The sequence below is a fragment of the Homarus americanus genome, unplaced genomic scaffold (assembly GCF_018991925.1).
Source record: "Homarus americanus isolate GMGI-L3 unplaced genomic scaffold, GMGI_Hamer_2.0 scaffold24694, whole genome shotgun sequence".
Classification (NCBI taxonomy): Eukaryota; Metazoa; Arthropoda; class Malacostraca; order Decapoda; family Nephropidae; genus Homarus; species Homarus americanus.
This window is the reverse complement of record NW_024732780.1, coordinates 5752426-5776721: the sequence shown is the minus strand read 5'-3', so window position 1 is coordinate 5776721 and position 24296 is coordinate 5752426. Positions and strand designations below refer to the sequence as shown.

At 37.7% G+C, this 24296-nt stretch overlaps 1 protein-coding gene across 2 annotated transcripts in view; it reads left to right on the top strand.

The window, feature by feature from the left end:
- Positions 1-24063, top strand: part of LOC121868992 — a 56852-nt gene extending 32789 nt beyond the window's left edge. For both annotated transcript variants that reach the window (XM_042370049.1, XM_042370048.1), the window contains one exon: positions 18975-24063. In XM_042370049.1, the coding sequence (XP_042225983.1) occupies positions 19011-22124 (3114 nt within the window). In that variant the 5' untranslated portion in view covers positions 18975-19010 and the 3' untranslated portion in view covers positions 22125-24063. The remainder of the gene's footprint in view (positions 1-18974) is intronic.
- The last annotated feature ends 233 nt before the right edge of the window (positions 24064-24296 follow it).

The following is a 24296-nucleotide window of genomic DNA, read 5'->3' as shown; positions in this document are numbered from 1 at the left end:
TCTGTAATTCCCATCTTTCGTGACACTGCATCATACAGTTCACGTGCGTACTCCTTAACTGAGTGCGTGTCCACCGCCATGTTCCGTCGCGCCTGACGCACCAAGTAGCTCGCAAGTAATTTTTCCGTTTCGAGAAGCACCTGGTTGTGGAAATACTTGATCATAGAAGCACCTGTAGACTTTGTGATGTTCATGTGCTCCTTTATCTTGGCTGCATCCTTCTTAATTGTCCTGATTGTAGACTCGTTAACACCATGCTGGCGCGCGAGATCAACCTGTCTTGTTCCTTTCTCCAACTCTTGTATGATCTTATACTTAATTTCGTAGCTTAAGGAACGTCGTGTCTTCTTTGGCTTAGGGCGGCTGGGTCCAGGTAAGGAAAGGTTTCTCTCTGGGGGCGGTGGTCCAGCGGAAGCCATTTTACAGAACAATGGATGCACGTTTACACTGTGTGGCCTGGAGGGATGAAACTGCCGCGGCTAGGTCAAGCGTCGTCTTTCCTCCCTCCCGCGGGTGGACACGTCATATTGCATACTTTAAACCAATCACAGCTAGCAGCGGAGGGAGGTAAGGATGCATGGCTCAATTACAGTCTGATACGTCATATGACGTCACTGATAACGCAACAAAGACACACACTGCGCAACCTACTCGCGCCGCTTACACAACATGGCAGATGGCGGGAGAGGGCGGGAGAGATGTCGGGAGGTTTGGATCCAAAAATGGCACGGCTCGCCAGCCGCTATCCGCATAAAGGGGTACACGCACCGCGGAATGTGAGCATTCCGGTTTCGGCAGGGTACCGCGTAAACGTGGAAACGCGGAATGTGGGACCGCGTAAAGCGAGGGTTGACTGTACCTGTATTAACATGGCTGAGCCAGTTGAGAACCTGAGCTCTCTTTTAGGCACCTGATATATACTATACATTTATCTCAAGGAAGTATTATGTAACATTTAGTAACATCTGAAATAGTACAATAGCATGGTGATAATAAGAACATCTTATAATGTTACCACGGTTATCACTTCAATATTTATTTTATTTATTTATTTATTATTTGTGTTTTTTTATATTATAAGTATACTGTATATACATAAATTTCAGTAGAATTGAAAAACATTAGTATAATGGGGGAGCAGTACAACATGGGTTGTACAGTACAGTATTAAGGTTGAACAAGAGGCCAGAGCTGTCAGGATTATGTCTAGTTGGCAATTATGTTTATTACAATGGTAATTTCTTATCTATTTACATGATAATTTCCGATAAAACTGTTTTGATGGTACAATAAAAGCAGGTACTGTAAATATAGTAGGTGTTACAAGAAATATTAATACTTAGACAATAGATATGTGTTGTTATTTTCTGGGTTGTATGATTTGGTCTTATAAACAATCATAATACCTCCCGCCAAGACCAAAGCTTCTATGCCAGAGAACTGCTGACACAATAGACAGTGATCATGGTAATATCATGTTCGTCTATCTAGAATAGCCCCTGAGGCAAAAATGCAGCCTCACATTTTACAAACGATAACCACCACTTATCGGTAGCACTTCCCTCATAGTTATTGATGTATATTTACAGGGTATGTTTTTATGCTGGATTGGTTTGGTCTGACAAAACTCACTATATCGACAGTAATGCAGCGGTGACGTCTCATCCTAGGATGTAAACAGCTTATCATATTGACTAGGGTTGCCATATCTGAACATTAAAAAAAGAGGATGCACTTGGTGCTATGTAACCTTGAAGCAACGTGACAATTAATTTTATATTTGCATAACATTATATATATATATATATATATTATATATATATATATATATATATATATATATATATATATATATATATATATATATATATATATATATATATATATATATATATATATATATATATATATATATATATATATATATATATATATATATATATATATATAATGTACTGTACAGTGGGGTATGCTATAACGAATCTAATTGGTTCAAGAACCTTGTTCGTTATAGCATTCGTTAGATATAGGATTAATCCGTTCCAGGGCCCCAAATACAACCACTTAACACTGAAAAATATAATATAAAATTGTAAAAATTTTAAAAAGTGCATAAATATGCATCTAAACCCCTGAAATAAAGAATATCATTAATATTTGTAATAAAGAAAATAAATTAGTAAAAAAAAAAAAAAATTTTTTTTTTTTTCTTAATGTTCGTTGTAGGAGTTTCGTTCGTTATAGCATTCTCAATTTTATAGGTAAAACCGTTCGTTATAGGAATATTCGTAGTAGCATCCGTTCATTATAGCATACCCCACTGTATTGCATTGTGTTTTTAATGTAGGCTAATATACAACATTCATGGTAAAGAAATCTTAAAAATATTAAAAAACTTACCTTTGCTTAAGGCTGTATATCTTCATTCTCTTAGCTGCAGTCTTCTTCCCCCACTGTGTGTGTGACTTGATGTGCCCATGCACATCAAGATTATGGTTGAAAATTGCTAAAATGCCTTAAATGCAGGACAAGAAAAACAAATGCTACAGTGTAAAAAAAGCCATAAGAAAAATGTGGTATACTTTCAACATTTCATTTATGGCTGTAATAGCACTAAATAAAAACAAATTTAATAATGCGCTTGCCTGAAGAACAAGGAAAAGCAGTACATGGCACTACAGGCTCGCCCAAAAATTGCTAGCAGCTTAGTTGACAACACAGTACAGGCGTACACGTGACTTATCAGCTGACGAAAACTGAACAAGATCTCTACGGTTTCCACCTCCCCTCTCTCTCTCTCGTCATTACAGTTTCATGTTTTTTTTTTGTGGAGAAAATGATGGAACCTGAAATTCCGGACTTTTAAAGAATTTTAAAAATTACTTCCGGACGAAGATTTCGAGACCTAAATGGAGGACATGTCCGGGAAAATACGGACGTATGGCAACCCTAATATTGACGTATTTCAAAACACTCCGCCACCCGAACCGGGTCGACGCCAATGCTCAGTGTATGCTTATGAGCCGTTTGGTGCAGACGTCTGCTCCTACGTCCACAAAAAACGTAAATTTACACCATCTCAAAGCAAGTTCTTTCGGTAATTATTTACGATTTCACAACCACTGGTTTTTCATAGAAAACGAATTATCTACCAAGCAATTTCCATAAAATTGATTATTATACAATGTATCACAAATCACTGATGAAAATATAGTAAGAATACACACATAAAAAAAATAACTTCAGCTGTGAAGTCCTCCATTAGCCGTTCTTTCTGTTCAATATACCAGGGGGTACAAGGGCAGTGCTCCCCGGCTGGAGAAAGTTAGGTAAGGTTAGGCAGGTTTGTTTGAGTAGGTTGGTGAGGTCTGCCAACAATGCTTCTGCTTCTTGTTTTTCATATCAACTAAGGTTAGGTTAGGTTAGGTTTAATTTCGAAATAACCACTTTTTAACTCATTTGCTCAAACAATGACAGTGCCCACTATAAAACATTGAAATTGCGACATTTTTATAATCGTTTTCTATGAAAAATCGGCCGCGGGTCAGTCATCAATAGTTACCGCTAAATAAGTTGTCATTCAGATTAAAATAAATTATTGGGGCAAAGTAGGAACGAATTTAAAGGGTTTACCGGCTGACTGCACATATACAAGAAGACTGGAGATATGTAAGTTGTCAGTTTGGTTTGATTTTTGGTATTATTATTGCAGTTCTATTTGCAGTAGAAATGAATGTTAGAATCGTTCAAAAGACACCCATAACCATCAGAAAAACATAAGTTTCAACTTCCAAATAGGTGGATGACCGAAACAATAATTTTTCCCTTTTTTTAGGACTAGCACCATGAGTTGATAGAACTGGATGAAATCTTTGTGAACACATAAATTGCAATCTATTAAATAGATAAATGGAAATGACAAGCCTTTCAATGCCATTAGGTATGTTTTAAAATGTTTTTCTGGTGAGTTAGGTATGGTTAGGTAGGTAACTTTAGGTTAGCTTGGTTAGATCAAGTTCTATTAGGTTCTGTGCATTCTCGTTTCCATTTATTGATTTAATTGAATGTAATTTACGTTTCCACAAAGTTTCGTCCAATTCTGTCAACTCCTTCTGGTGTTAGTCTGAAAACAATTATCAAACTGACAACCGGACAAATATCCACAGCCTATTTTTTATTGTACTGTATTGTACCTAGGAAAGAAGGTTCTCCTTGCTAGAGATGTAGCAGTATACATTAGTACTGATGTATTAATGTATTTCAAAATACACAACAGCACAATACAAATTAAAAAATTCTTTGTTTATCATTGTGTTGTATATACGAGTTCAGTTTGCCATTGACATCACACAATTGTGGGCGGAGCTTCTTGTCAACCACATGGTAGCGGTGCAGAGGACCAACAAAGCTCTATTTACCTGTTATCCTCAAAAATAAATTAAAGTAACCACTGCTACAATTATTATCTTGCTTATTAAAATATGTATAACAAAATACACTAAAATATAACAGCTGTTAGCATATGAACTGTTTATATATTTCTATTGAGAGGTTTTCCTCTGTTCCGACGGTGCTGCGTTGTGCCGCGCTTTTCTCATGTCTCAAATCTATATTTAGTAACATCGGCGAATGACAAACTGTGCTATACAGTATATACTCACAATGCTCTAAGGTAGTTTTCACTTCATTTATAATACTGGCAGCTTCTGAGAAGTGGGCTAAGACAAAATAATCCATAAATCTCTGTTAGGAAGCTGCTGGCGGGTTGCGTTGTGTTGCGTCACTGTAACAAAGCGTGTTGGAGTTTGGGCCTTCATGTTGAGCATCAGAAATTGGACAGTGATTGCATAAGGGTAAAAAGATCTTGGTGGTGTGAATGTGTAAAATGATGAAGCATTTTTAATGTTATTTGCGATTGTATGTTGAAATATTCTCCCTACTTGAGTTGATATATAGGCTGTGGGAATACATGTATAACCAGGGTTGGCTGATTTAAACCAAATGATTTAAACCATTTTTATTTTATTTTTTTATCAACACCTTTTTTCTTGGTTTTACAGTAATAAACTTTCTGTTGTTTTTTATTATTTACAGGTGGTTTTAATGATTAAAAAAGGCATATGATAGGGTGAACAGAAAATAATTATGGGAGGTATTACAAGTGTATGGGGTAGGAGGAACGCTGTTACATGCAGTAAATACATTCAATGCGAGCAGCAGGGCAACAGTAAGAGTAAATGGGAGAGAAAGTTAAACATTTGAAATATGTGGGAGTTAGACAGGGATGTGTAATGTCTACCATGGTTGTTCAGTATACACATGGATATGAACTAAAAATCTGCCTTGTAATGTGTCATGACAAAATTGATTTAAAGGTAAATCAAACTTCAAAGGTGAACAAATTATAATTCCTTTCAATAAACTATAATGTATTGGAAAACACACAAGAAAATAAATGTACAGGTATTAAATTTTTATCAATCAATGAAAATTACAAATTATAATGGTACTTGCTTGAAAGAAAAAATATTAAGTAGACTGCAGATTTTAACAAATCATAATTAAAACTAACTTTGCTTTTTACTGTACAGGAGGACAAAATTCTCGAGTCATCTGACTCCTCTAAATTAGAATTTTTGTTCATAATTTTTTGAAGAAATTCCAATTTCCAGCCACCACTCAATATTGCCAAATTCAGGCTATTCAAAAGTTGGATTGTTTAATTTCTTGTTTATATGTACTGGTAGGTAGTAGGTAGCTACCAAACAGGGAGGTACTACTGCCTGGGAAGATATTGGAAGCATAATGTGTTGTCTAATGGTAGACCCTGCTGCCATATCTCATCACAAAAATTGTGACCAAGTCCCAGGTTGCTGATCTGACTTTCTGCCTCATTTACACACACAATTGCTGGGTCTCAATTGTTTCTCATACTTTGACAACACAACATACATAATGTATATCATTTCTCTCTCTTAATTATTTTTTAATTTTTGTATTTATTTATGGTTATTATTATTTTTCATATAATCTATTTTTATTATTATTATTAATAATATTATATTTTTGCCCCCCAGACTCTGAGGTAAGTCAGTGACCTATGTTTGGGTGGGTTAATCCCCGTAAAATAAATAAATAAATAAATTTAAAAAAAATGCAGTACAGCAATGTGTAAATTGAAACTGGTCTGTAATACATCATGAATCCTAACATCCGGTTGTTAAAATGCTATCCTGGCATAATGTATGCTGATCATTTATACTCTGATGAAAGTGTTGATAAGCTTCACACATCTCAGATCCTGATTATCGGTGAGCCAAGTTGCCATTGTTCAGTATAACTGGTGACTGCTTCTGTTTATGGTTGGGCTCTGAGCCTCTGATTCTAATGTGTTCAGGGCCCTAATCACTAACACTGCTGAGACACGAAGTTTATAACTTCCGGATGACCTGCAGTCCATACAAACTACCGTAAGAATGATTCACTAATGGTTTGTAACTTAATTGTTGTGCTCGCATTAGTTTGTAAAATGCCGACAGGTGGAGACGTAAGCCAATCATGTCACAACATCAGTCCCCATAGAAGAAAATAGGGTAAATGTGGATGATGCACCCGGCACCGATTTTTATTTCGGCAATGTGTTTTGCTGGTCTCTTTTTTTTTTTAGTAGGGAATCGATTTTTTTCTATGGCATTTGCAGCACAATTTTTTTTTTTTAGTATTTTAAACAATAAGATGTCCCCAATTACCAACAATATTGGTTACTCAAAGTGGGTAGGGCTTTGAAGTAGAGGGAAAATGTGGTAAAATGGTGAAGAGAACACCAAACAAACCTTTGAAAATCTTACCTAACATATGAAAAGGATAAAAATTGCTTTAGAGTTCATGGATTCCCTCTTTATCTGAACACCGAAAACTACACCAACACATTAAACACTGAAAACAAGAATTTTAGGTGTCTAATAATATTTTCCTATGTATACCAACTTATATTTTTATAGTGGTTGTAAAAAACAATAAAAAGTCTTAAACTTCATTTTAGTTCATCGTCCCTTAAGTTCTTCGTAAAGTTTTATGTGAAATGTTTCAAAGGTTGCTTGCATCTTCCTCTACAAACTGAAGATAGTAACTATTGCAGCTGCTTACCGGTAGTAAAAATCTTAACGAAATTCCTTGATATGTGTGCCACATACAACTTCTTTATATGTGCCAATAGTGATCTACATAGCAACTTTGGTAATGGAGAATTTGGACATTCTTATCTGTTTTTACACTTTAGTTAGTGAGGTAATGGATAAGTGGTTTACAGGCCCAAACTTTCACAATTATTATCATAATGGTTAAAGACAAAAAGGGGGTAAAAGAGAGCAGTATTCAATAATTGTACTGTAATCCAAAGAACTCATTCTAAAGCCTTGGTGTCTATTAGGATTTTGATGCTTGCAATTTGTGGCAGGTAGGTCACCAAATTCAACACATGATACACAGTACAGTTAACCCTCACTTTACGCGGTCCCGCATTCCGCGTTTCCACGTTTACGCGGTGCCTTGCCAGAACCTCACGTGCTCACATTACGCGGTACGTGAACCCCATTACGCGGAGAGTGTCCGGCGCGACGCTATTTTTAGATTCGCCCCACCCGCCACCCGCCCGCCTGCCTGCCTGCCTCTCCCTCCTCCTCCCTCCGCTTGGGCAAGCGGCGCGGTAAGGTTGCGCAGTGTGTGTCTTTGTTGCGTTATCACTGACGTCATATGACGTATCAGACCTGTGATTGGCCATGCATCCCTACCCCCCTCTGCTGCTAGCTGTAATTGGCTTAAAGTATTATGACGTGTCCACCCGGGGGAGGGAGGGAGGGAGGAAAGACGACGCTTGACCTAGCCGCGGCAGTTTCATCCCTCAAGGCCACTCCGTGTAAACGCGCATCCATTGTTCCGTAAAATGGCTTCCGCCGGACCACCACCCCCAGGGAAGCCCTGACAACTGTAAGTGACAGTGATGGTGATTCACCTAGTAATGGTGATTCACCTGAGGGCCAGTAATCTGCCCTCTGCCTCGGAACCAGCCTCCATCCCCGTATGCCGACCCATCTCTTCTACTACCGTAAGTGTTACACCTAATTTTTAGTTTTCTAACCTAACCTTTATTTTTCCTATGTTAACCTTTATCTTTCCTAACCTAACCTCTTCTATATTACTTGTTTTTTCATACCATCATAAAGTTAAGATAAAATTTTTACTACAACATAGTTGTGTGTCGTCAAAAAGTGGAGTTTGGGGATCGGCCCGGACTCCATTTCAATTAATCCCATATGTTATGTTATTCACTTTACGCGTTCCTCACTTTACGCGGGACCCTCCGGGTTACATTAACCGCGTAAAGTGAGGGTTAACTGTACTGTACTGTACTGTAAATGCAATACAGTGGATAAAGAAAATTCATGTGCAATCTTTTGAAATTAGTTTTGAGGATGTACTGTGTGAAATCAAGATCAATAAACAAAAAGGTTATGGTAACTAGGAATTAGAATGGCAAACACTACAATACAGTACTGTACGTATGTTACGAGTGATAGTTCAATAGTTGGTTGCGGATTTGCAATGTGAACGTCTTTTGTTTGTGACTTCATTTCCGCCCACCTCTGCTCGCATAGTTTTACCTCCCAAGAGCCGGGTGATGGCAGTATTGGGCTGGCAGTCACAAGCTAAATACTGTATCTCCTTTCCTATTGTACAGTATATTTCTAGTGGTATAACGTGTGAACCTTGCTCGACTTTTAGAACACCAAGTATTATATGTCAGATTGTTGTTAGTCATATTTTAGAATTCCACGGAAAATAACTTACAGTGGTCCCTCGGTTAACGAGCACAATCCATTCCAGCAGGTTGCTCGTTAACCGAAACCATTGTTTCAATGGGTTTTTGGGTAATTGGTTCCAGCTTACCGAAAATTGCCTAAATTCATCAAAAATTTTAGATATGGACACTTACCCTGAGGTGTGTATGTAGAAGGCTCCTGGATGATGATGCTGATGTGAATTTGAAGTGGGAGGTGGAGGAGGAGAAGGGAGAAGAGAAGGAAGTGGAGGTGGAGGAGAAGCATTTTACTGCTCCTTGGAAGGTGAGTCACCTTCCATGAAATTGTCAAGAACCTCTGGACTGACAGATTCTCCACCATGAACATCCTCTCTCCTTCGTGAAGTGGAAGGCAGAGGGATAGCATCTTGTTCCTTCTGCCTTTTACTGAAGAAAGTGTCAATTGTGGTCTGTGGGGCATCTCTCCTCCTCACCATTAACTTATGTTTAAAGAAGGAGACCATTGAGTCCTCAACATGACACACAGTTAGTTCGGTTTTTTCCACATCTGGGTGCTTTGAAGCCAGTTCCCTGAACTTATCCCAGTGGTAAATCACATCTTTTAACGCTTTAGTTGACATATGGTCATCACTTTCAATTTCCTCCTCACCACTGTCAGCCTCAAACATCTCATCCAGTTGCTTCAAGTCAACAGGAGTAAGTTCCTCCTCATGAGACATCACAAGCTCTTCGACATCATCCTCTTCCACTTCAAGGCCCAATGACTGACCAATGGACACATCTCCTGGTCCAACTCTGTTTCTTCCTCAAATCCCTCAAAGTCATGGATTACTGATGGCCACAGTGCTTTCCATGAAGAATTGAGGGATCTAGTGGAGACTTCTTGCCATGATGACACAATCAATTTTACAGCCTCCAGGATGTTGAATTGTGTCTTCCAGAACTGTTTCAGTGTTAGTTCAGGATCATTGGAAGTTGCCTGATGACACCTCCTAAACATTATCTTCATGTACAACTTCTTGAAGTTGCTGATCACATTCTGGTCCATTGGCTGTATGGTTGGTGTAGTGTTGGGAGGCAAAAGCAACACTTTCACAAAGTCAAATTGATACTCCAAAGTTCTGGCAAGTTCAGGGTTATGACCAGGAGCATTATCCATGAGGAGAAGAGCCTTTAAAGGGAGTTTATTGGTGGTTAGGTACCTCTTGACAGAAAGGCAAAACACATCAACAGCCCATTCCTTAAAGAGCTGTCTTGTCACCCATGCCTTACTGTTGGACTTCCAATAAACTCCAAGCTTTGTTCTTTCCACTTTCTGTTGCTTGAACACCCTGGGGTTTTCAGAGTGGTAGACAAGCATAGGCTTCAGTCGGTAATCCCCTGAAGCATTCGCACCAAGCAATAGAGTGAGGCCCAGGTAAAGAGACTTCATCTCTGGTGATGAATGTTCTTTTGGGCATCTTTTTCCAGAATAGCCCAGTTTCGTCCACATTGAACACTTGCTGTGGAAGATAATTTTCTTCCATCAGTTCTTTAATTTTCACTAAAAACTTTGCTGCCCCTTCCTTATCAGTACTAGCAGCTTCACCATGCTTAACAACACTGAAAATGTCACTTCTTTTCTTAAATTTTTCGAACCAGCCTTTGCTGGCCCGAAAATCTTCAAATTCTGTGCCTGAAGAACCAGGTTGATCTGTCTTTAAATGTTTGTAAATCTCCCTGGCTCTTTCACAAATGAATTCAGTAGAAACTGAATCACCTTTCATCTGTTTTTCCCAAATCCAGATGAGAAGTAACCTCTCTGTTTCTGCAATTAGGGATCTACCTTTAAACACTCTGGTAGATTTGTCTCTCACTTTCACTTCTTTAAATTTTTCTTTCTGTGTAAGAATTGTCGACACAGTTGATGTCAACATGCCATATTATTTGCATAGCGCATTTGTTCTAATGCCTTCTTCATGTGTTTTTTTATAATTTCCCTCTTAGTTTGGATTGAAATCGCTTTTCTTGATCTCTTAGGCCCCATGCTGGATTCAAACAATCTCAACACATGATATTTTAGGTTTAAACTTGCTGTAAATAAAGAATATTTTCTTTAAAATAACACTGCACTGTGCTATATATTGTCAATATGTAAAATAAATTTCAAAATGACCAATAATTTGCTTGGAAATACAGAAAAAAAGCATTTTGTTGAAGAGAGTCTCAAGCAAGATGTTACCTCCAGTGAAAAGACAGAGAGACTAACGCCTGTTTGGTGTGTTGACAGGCTGGATGGCGCGCATGAAACTAGTTTACTTACCTTCATTTATGTTCAATAATTGTTAAAATGACTAAAAAATTTAATATTAAACTTTTAAAATTGTTGAATAGTATAAACTTCTTGATATTTACTAAAATAGTAAGGAATTTAAGCCCTAGAACCGATTACTGTATTGGCGGACTAATACTACAGCTGGTCGACTGCCAAGTGCAAGCGAAAACATGTTGAGGTCGGCTCGTAAGAAACTCGTTATTCGAGGGATTGCTCGTTAACCGAAGTTAAGAATCTTATGGAAGGTAACTCGTTAACCGAAATCTCGTTAACTGAGGCGCTTGTTAACCGAGGGACCACTGTATTAAGCATAGTGACATGATACAAAGTTCATAAGTCTATTAATCTTAGTTACATTTCATTCCGCATTGTCTTATTTCTCCAGATAAGGCAGAAACGAGTAGGCATAATTAGTCCACAATATTTCAGTACTGAGGGGTATGTCATCACTTTGGCTGTACTTACAAGTGCGGGTCAATGCAAACCAGTATGGTGTTCCAAGGGACAATAGTACTGTGCAAATTATTCCAGCACAAAACTTGGCCAGGATTGGGTGTCGGTGTTTGCCACAGAGGGCTGGTGGCTGCATGGTCCTCACAGCATCACTTGAGAAGGCGATCTGCCTCATGGAGGCCAGGCGGCCACGCCACCCTTTAAACCATACACTCAGCAGAAACAGGGCATCTTGTTTGTGCAGGTTGCGTGGGGGCGGCGGCGCACATGGTCCCAGGCTGATAGATTGAATGTTTGTTCGGGTAAGGCAATGCCAGCACTGTAGTTGAAGCCGGCGGCGATAACAAGGGCAGTCCCAGCAAGTCGCTTCAATTTTAGATGATACATCATAGTGTAATTTTAGGAATTACTTCACTGGTAGACTTCAGATTATAACATAAGAAGCAATAAAACTAATTCTATTAGAGCATTATGCTTTCTAAAACAATATAAAAGGTGTAAAATACAGGTACAACGTATACTGGTGGGCGGTGACATGGTGCCACGAGAAGGCTCTGCACACTTCCTCCGACTCATCACTTATTTATACTTACCATGTGCCTCCAACTTAGTGTTGTTGTTTCTTTGTTATTTCCGACTTGGTGTGTTAAACAGTCATGCCTAAATGCTCCAGTGGTAGTTCCCCTTGTGCTGACCCTAAGAGGGGCAGCTTAATGTGATGTGATAAGGCATAATAAGGTGTAATAAGAGTGGTGATGGACCAGCAAAGAGTGATAGAGACTTGAGTACCACCCTAGGCCGTCTCTACCATCCTCAACACAAATAACTCAATTTATGCTTTACACATTCCTTATTTAAGGCTTATTATTGCTTGTTTTATATGTCTGCTTTATATTCTTGCTTGACAGTGTGCAGTACAGAGATATATCAAGGGTAGATGGGAGTTGGGGGCTGGTCCCTAACATCCTGCATTTGTTATACAGTATTCCTATGAGATTAATTGCTTTGATAACCGTTGAATCACTAACCAACGACTTTTCACTGCCCCTACATATAGGTACGTCAGTTAATGGTGCATACCTGTACAGTACTGTAGTTTGTTTATTTTCAGAGGAGTATTTCTACAAATCTTGGAGTCATCACCCAATCAATAACAACAAATCTATGCCATTGAGCCAGGCTTTGAGATAAGTTGACTTTATTTTAAGCTTGGGTTAAATTTTGACTCTCCCTTTACATGTAGACTGAAAAAGTTACTTATTATAACAAATTGTCTATTAATTTTATTTTATTTACTAATCATTATTATCATTCATATTATTCATTTATTCATTCATTTCATTCATTCATTTACTTTATTCATCACTCAAAACATCAGGAATGCAAAAAATACAATAGTAATAAGTATACGATCACAAATCACAGAGTAGCATTGCTGTGAATCTGCTGTCAGTCAGCCAACAGCACCTGGGGCTTAGGAGGCAGAGGTGGTACTTGTCCGAGGTTCAGTTCAAACCATTGTGAGAATAGGCCAATAGAAATAGAAGGGATTAGCTGTGATGTCATTGAGGTTGTAACACGCACCTGAGCTTTCTTAGCAGTTCAGGTCGTGTGAACAGAAAATTCAGATATCAGTTCAGATGTGACATCACAATATGGTCTGTGAAGCCAAAGCCAAACCCCAAAATCCCTGGCTTCCAGGATCTGAAACCGAAGCTAGCTTCAGCCCCATGTTATTTATTTATTAATTTATTTTTTTTTACGGGCATTAGCCCACCCGGGCATTAGCCCACCCGGGCACAGGTAATTCTTAATGACCCACTTCAAGGCCTAGGGGGTGAAATTATAATAAAATAATAATAATAATAATTATGATGATGATGATGATGATAATAATAATAATAATAATAATAATAATAATAATAATAATAATAATAGTATTGTATGTACTGTAATAAAATTAATAAAAATATATAGAAATAAATAAAAATTATTATAAGGAAAATAATAATAATATATTTTTTTTAATTATAAATAATAATATAGGTTGACAACCCTTTATCCGAAATTCCGAAAACCGAAAAGCTCTAAAATGAAAGTTTTGTGGGCTTTTTTTTTTTTTTTTTTTTAAATAGGGATTATTAGCCCACCCAGGCACAGATCACTGACCCACATCGGGGCCTGGGGGGCAAAAATGTAATAGTAATAATAATTATAATAATAATAATTATTCATAGTAAATAAAAATTTTAATAAAAATACACCAAAATAAAATAATAATGATTACAATAATAATAATAATAAAATATAATAATAAAATTAATAATAATAATAACAATAATACTGTAATAATAAAATAATCATACAGTAAAGAAATACAAGAATGAAAAAAAGATCAAAAGTGAGAAACACGACCTAGACCTAAGAATTATTATTATTATTATTATAATTTTTATTATATTTTAAACCCCCAGGCCCCAATGTGGGTCAGTGATCTATGCCTGGGTGGGCTAATACACATAAAAAAAAAATAAATAAAAAAAATAACCATTCTGAAAACCGAAAAATTCCGAAACCCGAAATGCCTCTGGCCCCAAGGATTTCAGACAAAGGATTGTCAACCTGTATATATATATATATATATATATATATATATATATATATATATATATATATATATATATATATATATATATATATATATATATATATATATATATATATATATATATATATATTACCCCGCCTAACGCGGTTTCACTTAACGCGTTTTATCATATACGCGGTGCCCCGCCAGAGCTGAACTTTCACTTAACACGGATTTTTTTTTCCACATATACGCGGTGAGTGTCCGGCTCGAGATGCTATTTTTAGATTTGCCCCACCCTGCCTGACTGCCTGTTTTAGCTCATAAAATTCATACAAATTACCCGGCCAGAATATAATTTACATTGCTGGAATTCTTATAATTTGGTGATCATTTTGAATATAAACATCATATTTTTGCATTAGACATACAAATTTTAGATAAAAAATTTTCTCAAATTAACTATGTTATCTTTTGTGCAAAATATATGACATTTATATTCAAAATATTCCTGGTCTTACAAGGAATCCAGCAATGTCAATTATATTATCCTAACTTTAGTTTGAGGTATTATTTATTAAAATTTAGTGGTTATCCCACACATCTCCTTGGGACGGTTGGTGGGGGGTGGGGGGGAGGGAGGGACCGACCGACCATCTGTTACCCTGTGAAGAATTATTTTTTTTTATTAACTGAAGATATTTGTTTTAGCTCATAAAATTCATACAAATTATCCGGTCTGAATATAATTTACATTGCTGGAATTCTTATAATTTGATGATCATTTTGAATATAAACATCATATTTTTGCATTAGACATACAAATTTTAGATAAAAATTTTTCTCAAATTAACTATGTTATCTTTTGTGCAAAATATATGACATTTATATTCAAAATATTCCTGGTCTTACAAGGAATCCAGCAATGTCAATTATATTATCCTAACTTTAATCTGAGGTATTATTTAATACTAAATGTTAAAAACCCTGGAAGGGAGGATTGGTGGGGGGTGGGGGGGAGGGTTGGGACTGACCGCGCGGTTGGAAGAGGGGGGGAGGCAAGGTGGGGTACTTTGATTGACAGATAGTGTTGTGAAGATTATTTTTTTTTTATTAACTGAAGATATTTGTTTTAGCTCATAAAATTCATACAAATTACCCGGTCAGAATATAATTTACATTGCTGGAATTCTTATAATTTGGTGATCATTTTGAATATAAACATCATATATTTTTCATTAAACATACAAATTTTAGATAAAATTTTTTCTCTAGGTAACTATGTTATCTTTTGTGCAAAATATATGACATTTATATTCAAAATATTCCTGGTCTTACAAGGAATCCAGCAATGTCAATTGTATTATCCTAACTTTAGTTTGAGGTATTATTTATTAAAATTTAGTGGTTTTCCCCCAAAAATTTCTCTGAGAGGGAAGAGCCAGCAAGTGTAGTGTGAGAGAGGGGGAGGGAGTTGAGTCCATTATTTGAATGGACATTAACTTGGCGACTGTATTTCTCTTAAGTATTAATTGTGTGCATGTACCATCATAAAATTAAGATGTTATTTTTACTACAACATAGGTATGTGCCTTCAAAAAGTGGAGTTTGGGGGTCGGGCCGGTTTCTATTGGAATTAATCCCATATGTTCTGTTGTTCACTTAACGCGGATTTCACTTAACGCGGGACCCTCTGGGTTCAATTGACCGCGTTAAGTAAATACAACTATTATTATTATTATTTATTATTATTATTATTATTATAATAATAATAATAAATAAAAAGAGCCATAAATAAATACAAAAATGAAAAAAAATAAAAATATCAAGAGAGAGAAATTATATATGTATGTTGTGTTGTCAATGGTAAGAGAAACAATTGAGACCCTGCAATTGTGTGTAAATGAAGCAGAAAGTCAGATCAGCAACCTGGGACTTGGTCACAATTTTCGTGATGCCATATAGCAGCAGGGTCTACCATTAGACAACACATTATGCTTCCAATATCTTCCCAGGTGGTAGTACCTCCCTGTTTGGTAGTTTCCTACTAGTACTACCTCAAGTTCAGTGAGTAGTGACTATGCTGTATACCAAGGTTTTTAGGGGATATGTGCAGTAATGCATCACTACTATACTAGTTATAACATTGGATTATCTTAGTTGTAACTTTAAGGAGGTCTTATTTGGTCAAAACCAAAGTCGGGAGGCAATGTGCACACAGTTTTGTAAGGACATTAGTCACAACAAATCTTAGCATATACTGTACAATGATGTTGCCATTAGCCAAAATAATTGGTGTAGAGCTTTTCCAGAAATGAGAGATTTCTCGGTGTTGAGACAAATTTCTCACCCCAGAAATAATTCCACATCCCTGGAATTTTTCTGGGTGTTGGGGAATGTTTTGTGCAAATCTAAACTATGCATCTCGCACGGACAGACGTGGAGTTGTATTTACGGTATTTATGGAAACACCACTGTACACATACAATATACAGTATAGTCTTCATTTACGCGGTCAATTGAACCCATAGAGGTCCGCGTAAAACGAGAAACGCGTAAACGAAATAACAGAACATATGGGATTAACTGAAATAGAGACTGGGCCGACCCCCAAACTACACTTTTTCCGACATCTTAATTTTATGATGGTATGCACAAACAATTAATATTTAAGAGAAATATCAATAATATTAGTTTTTTAACACTTACGTTAGTAGAAAAGATGGCTGGGCACACGGGGATGGAGGGTTGGTTCCGAGGCAGAGGGCAGATTATTGGCCCTCACCTGTATCACTTGTATCAATTGTATCATTATCCACCACAGAGGCTTGCAGGGCCTCTTTGTCAAACCCCTCAAAGTCCATACAAGTCCATATCCTCACTATCACTGACTTGGGCCGGCTGTGGTGGGTGGCTGGTGAAGAAATCAGTAATGTTTTGTTGACTGGGCGACCTTGTGCGCACCCTGCCTGCGCCGCTTCCCACGTAAATGATGGAATGAACCGTGTAAATAAAAATTGTCGGTCTGGCAAGGTGCTGCGTAAATGACCAAACGCATAAACCAAATCCGCGTAAATCGAGACTACGTATACTGTACTGTAAATAATCAAAATGCTAATGTATACTACTTCTGTATTGTATATACTGTATTCATCAGCAGATGTTGTCATCTTGAGCAGGCCAAGTGGTGATTCAATGGTACAGGATGGCCTTCCTTCATCCTGTTACTCTCCTCTGTAACAGAATTCTATACTTACATCTCTGCACACTATCTTACAATATGCATATACTGTCCACTCTGCTGAATGTACAGTGTATAGTATACATAGATGTAATCACTTTTTATGCCTTAATCACTGCTTTCACACTGTATTCTTGGCTGATTGTGTCCTGGTACAGTAATCTACAGTACTGCTGCACACCATAAATTGTATGCAAAAGCAGCAGCGAGCGAAGGACAAACCTTGTACAATGGTAGCAGAATATGAACGAAGTGTGCAAATTACCCATGCCCAGTACGTGGGAAAACATCTGGAAATGTTGGAGCATGATGCAATCTCTTGGTAACTTCCCAAAAATTTATTCCCATGCCCGGAACAAAGAGGTTTTCGGTGATTTTGTTGGGATTTTTCCGGTAAATGCACTTGATTTTATCCTTGGAAACTTTCCCATGTCCAAATTGGAGGGAGTTTTCCTGGAAGGCTCAAAATCTATTCTGGTTATTGGAGAGTTTTGGGGATTGGAAATTCTGGCTTAACAGGGAGGTTACCCAACTTTTTCTTTATTAATCCAAATACTGTACAGTGAGTTCTGCTATAACGCGTGTTTTGATAACGCGAATTTGCTCTAACGCGATTTATGAATTAGGAACGATATTTGTATAACGCGAACGCTTGTTTGCTATAACGCGATTTTTGCTTGCTATTTCTCCAATTTTGTGGTACAGTGGGGTATGCTATAACGAATCTAATTGGTTCTAGAACCTTGTTCCTTATAGCATTCGTTCGTTATAGAATTAATCCGTTCCAGGCCCCCAAATACAACCACTTAACACTGAAAAATATAATATAAAATTGTAAAAATTTTAAAAAAGTGCATAAATATGCATCTAAACCCCTGAAATAAAGAATATCATTAATATTTGTAATAAAAAAACAATAAATTAGAAAAAAAAAAAATTAAATAATGTTCGTTGTAGGAGTTTCGTTCGTTATAGCATTCTCAATTTTATAGGTAAAACCGTTCGTTATAGGAATATTCGTAGTAGGATCCGTTCGTTATAGCATACCCCACTGTATTAACTGTGAATATAGTAAAGAAGAATATCAACAAGAAGCGTTCTGGTGATAGAATTCCCGGTGATGATAGTAAAAGAAAGGATATAACACTTGAAGAGAAGCTCGATTTTATCAACCTCAAAATCACCCTTCTCCCCCATCAAATAAAGTGTTACATTTACTGTATGATTTCATTATTAGATATGAATGTAACATTTATTTAGACTGTGCTATCCTTTGTGTTAGGCTAACTACTAAATTTATTCGATTTCGAGTAATCTGCACCTAACCCTATTTTCTCCATAAGCCCTGTTATTTCTATTACGCGATTTTCTGTAACACGATATTTTACAAGAACACAATTATCGCGTTATAGCAGAAATACCTGTATTGTTACAAAAAATTGTAATGTGTTGCATTACAAGAAAAACCAGGCCAATTTTATTTGTTTTACTTTTCATATCCGAGACATGAAAAGGTTAGTTTCATATTCCTCACTTAAAACATTGTTTTTTTTTTTTTCAGATCGAAGATGACGAAAATGTTCATTCAGTGCTCCAAATGCCCTCTTGTGTACCAAAGAAGTTTAATGTTTCCCAGGCATCCTGTACCTATAATATCCTCATGGCAGATGTGTCTGGCTCTATGAGGGCATACTGGGATTCCTTCATGAGTAGTTGGAATAAGTATGTGGCACCAAATTTGGTTGGAAGAACCAACCTATATGTGTTTGACTATACAGTCTTACTGGCAAGGTCAGGAACAATGTTGGAAGAAAAAGATTTTTATGGTGGTGGCACACACTTGACTGGTGCCTTACAAACTATTGTCAGTGAAGTTTATCAGTGTAAGGAGAGATACATCAATGTATTTCTCCTCACTGACGGCAACCATAATTCAAGTGCGGTAAGTCCAGAGACAGTTATTAATATGATGGCTCCCGCTGTGAAAAAGACATGCAATGTCTATGTATTGGGTGTAGGCACTTTATTTCCCGTGCAGTACAGCATCAATATTCGTTCACGTTTACACAATGGCAGCGCAAACCTACCCTCTATTTTCTGGGCCAAAAAACATGGTGATATAGAGAATCAGGTGAAGGACATTAGCAGTAAAATTTCTAGTAATTATTCTCAAAGCTTGAAACTGTCTATGGCTGGGAATTCTCTTCCTGGGGTCTATACTAAGAATGTGTTCCACTTAAGTGAGTGGGTTTACTTTCCGTCTGGACCTGATCAAGTACGACAACTGACAATCAGGCAAGGTCAACATGTTGGTCACATCTCACTAGAACCTAAGCAGATGCCCATCTCTGTCATGATTGAGTTGTTCCGTCAGTGGAACTCTGTCGTCATCCAGATTCATAACAAGAAGGAAGTTGTACCATCAGATGCACTTCCCTTCATGGAACGGCTCTTCAAACACAAAATGGAGGAGCTCAGAGGTGCAGATCAACGGTCCATCCGCCAGAGACTTGAACGGAAAGAGCTGGTTGGGTATGAAACAGAGTTCAACACTTTACTTAATAAGATCAAAGCAATCTTAACAACTGAGAAGTTCCGGAATGAGCTAGAGTTGGCAGAGAATATTCTCAGTACAACAGTTGGTGGAGGGAAATATGGAACAAAAGTGCTTCAGATGAAAGGTCACACAGATAAAGATTATAAGAAGGATTGTGAGGAGTTTCTGAAAGTATATGAAGAGAACAAGACCATGATTAAGAGCATCAACAATACCCCTGAAGATAATTGCCGATTCACATTGACCTCTACTGTGACCGACCTACAGGACCCAGACTTCCCACTGATAATGGATGTCGATAAGTTTCAATTTCTGAAACAATTCACTATAACTGGAATTCCAGTATTTGCTCCAAGCAGGGACTCTGTTACTATGAATCCTTGGACATTTGGTGTTCAGGGCCTTGTTGGTGCACCATACAACGTTATGAGCCAAGTGGGAATAGAGAGTTTTGTTGATTCTATCCATTCAGGTGAACCAAGTAATTCTATCTGTTCAGGTGAACCAAGTAATTCTATCTGTTCAGGTGAAGCAAGTAACTCTATCTGTTCAGGTGAACCAAGTAATTCTATTTGTAAAGATAAATCAAGTAAAGACATACAACTGAAAATAGATGATAAGAACATTCGCCTTAATGCTATAGTTCCAGTCTTCACGCCAGGTGCTGCCAAGATTATGGCTCCAATAGTTCACACACGGCTCTATACTATGTGCACCACCTTTGCCATCCTTAAGAATCCCTTCATCATTGATTTTAATGTTCACATGGCAGCTCTGGGAGTGACATGGGTGAGGATTTTGTTTGAGAATCCAACCCAGCCCAGATCCGAGTTTGTTCGTCGTCGCATTGAGAACATAGAAGCCACAGCTGCCTTGTACCTCAGACGACCAAGTTATGTCAAGTACTGGAACGTGTTAAAGGATGACACTGCCCAGGCACTGATGACAGAGAGTACCATACAGCAAGATAATAGACCACTCAAATGTGAGTCACTCATCAAACCCATGTTTATACTTCACATGTATCAAGTGACTCAGAACTTTGAAGACACAAATGTTGTGGCCCAGATTGTCAGGTTGATGTTGATAGAGTATGTAGGTCGCTGTCTCACCCACTACAAAAGTAAGGACAATGAAGCAAAGCCCTTTACAGATTTCTTTGCTGAAACACTTGTTGATCAAGAACGCAAAAAAGAATGGGTTCAGAAGTATATTGCTGATACCAAGAAAGATATGGCAGGTGACGAAGATTTCCTTTTGGAAGATTTCTACACCCTAGAAAAGGTGCAGAATGCTGCCAGAAAGACAGCAGCGGAAGAAATAAAAAACCTCAAAGAAAAGTTGAAAGCACAGATCCCCATAGTTGTAAACACGCAGAAAGTTGAGCAGCTACGCAGTGTGTCCACTGCTGGTGACATGTCATGGTTCACTCTACGAACCTTTGCCAGGGAGGTTGGATTGGCGGAAAATGTCATCAGTGACTTGTTCAGTGAACAAAGCATGTTTATGTACACTGCTCATGCCTTGCTGTACAGAGCCTCTCGCGACCGACTCAGTACTCCAATGGCCGACTATAATGCCAGTCGCACAATAGTCACAAAACGTGTTCAGGAGGAAAATTCTCACGTTATTGCCAAAGACCTTAAGAAAGAATTAATTGAACACCTGCAGAGCTCCTGGCTGGAAGCATACTCTGCTGCCCACAAACAGATGGTACAGCCAATGACAAGGCAGGAGATCCTGGCCGAGGCCCCACAGCGGGGAGTATCAGTGACAGATTCTACCTTTGACCAGGTGTACAAGAGATACCGACCTGGTGTAGGTCTGATGGGCAATGCCTGTCTGTGTCGAGATTGTCCCTACTTCTTAATTCCTAACAAAAGTTACAACCAGCATGCATCAGTAGAGCGTCGCTATTCTGCAGCCTTCCCCCATGGCCTGCATGGGGTGACCTACAATCATAGGGACAGCGACCTGTCTACCATCTTATCCTCGCTGGAGTCTGGTACTTTCTTCAAACCAACTCCCAGGCAAGCTGTTGAACACCTCACTGATGAAATTGTCAGCTTGAAGGAGATGTATAAGGAAATACACAAGTCCAGCTTGCCTGCATCAACTCAGCCTCCCAGTGGTGTAGGTGGTAACATGCAGTAAGTATGGCTGATGTGTTGACATTGTCATGAATACAGTACTGTACTGTATCTTATATACTGTACATTAATTCAATGTCAAACATTATAGTGAGGCCAGGGAAAAGTGAAAATACTTTTATTTGCACGAGAATATTTGCATAACATTGTGTCAATTATACCTACGAAGGTGAATTATTTAGGGATTATTTATATATTTAAACAAGTTTTCATTTGGATAAGGAATGGCACGCCTTCTAAGGATTAAGTATTAATCATTAACATTTTTTATTATAGAAACAAGCTAATGGTAATAATCAACAAAGAGTTAGATGTAATTAAATGTGTAATTTATCCTCACAGTAGAAATTACTGTTACAGTAGTTGGTATGATTCACTTAGGAAATTATAAATAGGATTCCAAATTGTATTAATTGCACTCCTTATACTGGCAAAGTAATGTGTGTTATATTTTATTTATGAGTATTTGAAAATTCTTCCTTCTCATTTGTTAAGTGAATTATGTGGGCAACCATTGAGCCCTATAGTTTTCCCCAAATCACCTCATTAGCAGCAATAATGGCATGTATTGTATACATTGTGTTGAGCCTCATGAGTTCTTTCAGTGTGTATATGTATTCAGGAATCTTGTTGCTTTATGGTTTATGAATTATAAACATTGAGGATACTGTGTACTGTATGTACTTGTATCCTTTTCCCATTGTTTATGTTATTCTGTATTCAATAAATTTTATTCTTAATACTTTATCTAACTAATTTATTCTGAGGGTATTGTGTATTGTAAAAACAATTCAGCTCCTTTTAATATATACAGTAAATGAATGTAAATCAGTGTAGGCTCTGGGCCACATTTGTCATTGTAAATATAGTGGAGGGCGTCAAAACTTTGGATCTACATTCAAGATAAAAAAAGTCTCATATAGTATACAGTTATTTGCAGTTCTACACAAGTCTAACTGTTTAACTGTTTCCAGTTACATATTTTTTCCATTTACTCTTGGATCATGCTAGCTCTTTCTCTGGCCCCAGTCTGTGGTAAATACACACGTCCTATGCTTGACGGATTCAGGATAAATGGGGTTCTTCTCTAAAGTCTTATCAAGTTATTACATATTTTCATTATTTTCACTCTGACAGAGATTCCCAATTATTTAAAAAAAATTCTAATAAACTGTTGCGGGCTCCATAATATTACGATGGGATGAGGAAGGAGATGAGGAGTATCCACTGACCTGACTCACTAAGGTATAAGAACGCAGACACTACGCTGAATGTCATAGCCAGTAAAGTGAACCATTTGATCGATAAATATATACCCAAGACCAAACCCAGTGCCTCTAGGAATACAAGGAGACCACTACACATGCACCATGTGGTGGTTGGCAAAGTTATGAAGAAAACCCAGAAATTCAAGGTGTGGGTTAGGTCAAATGATGAGCAGGACAGGAGGATTTATGCAAGATCTAGGAACCAAGCAAAGTCAGAGTGTAGAAGGGCTGAAAAGGAGTTCCAGAGGCTGGTTGCAAGCGAGGTCAAGTCAAACCCAAAGGCATTTTACTGCTATGCAAAGTCAAAATTGAAAACCTGAGTAGGAGTGTCGGATCTGAGGCTTGAAGATGGTAGTTACACAAACTCTGACCAGGACAAAGAGGAGATATTGAACAGCTTCTTTTCATCGGTGTTCACAAGAGAGGATGCGAACAATCTTCCTGCATTTGAGGACAGACGGCTCGACACAACGCTGACCCACATTGTGTCAAAGCTAAAGGTTCATAAGAGTCCCAGACCTGACATTGCGTATCTCAACATGCTAAAAGAGTTGTGCAATGAGATTGCTGAGCCCCTGAAGATCCTGTTCTGTAAATGCCTGGATGAGCAAAAGGTCCCTAGTGATTGGAAAATGGCTTATGTGAGTCTTATCTTCAAGAAGGGCCATCGTCACTCCATGAATAACTATAGACCAGTCAGCCTGACCAGCATAGTATGTACAGTACTTGAGAGCATTGTAAAAGATGCCATGATGGTAGTAGGTAGTAGGCAGGTACCAAACAGGGAGGTACTACTGCCTGGGAAGATTTTGAAAGCATAATGTATTGTCTAATGGTAGATCCTGCTGCCAGATGGCAACTCGAAAATTGTGACCAAGTCCCAGGTTGCTGATCTGATTTTCTGCTTC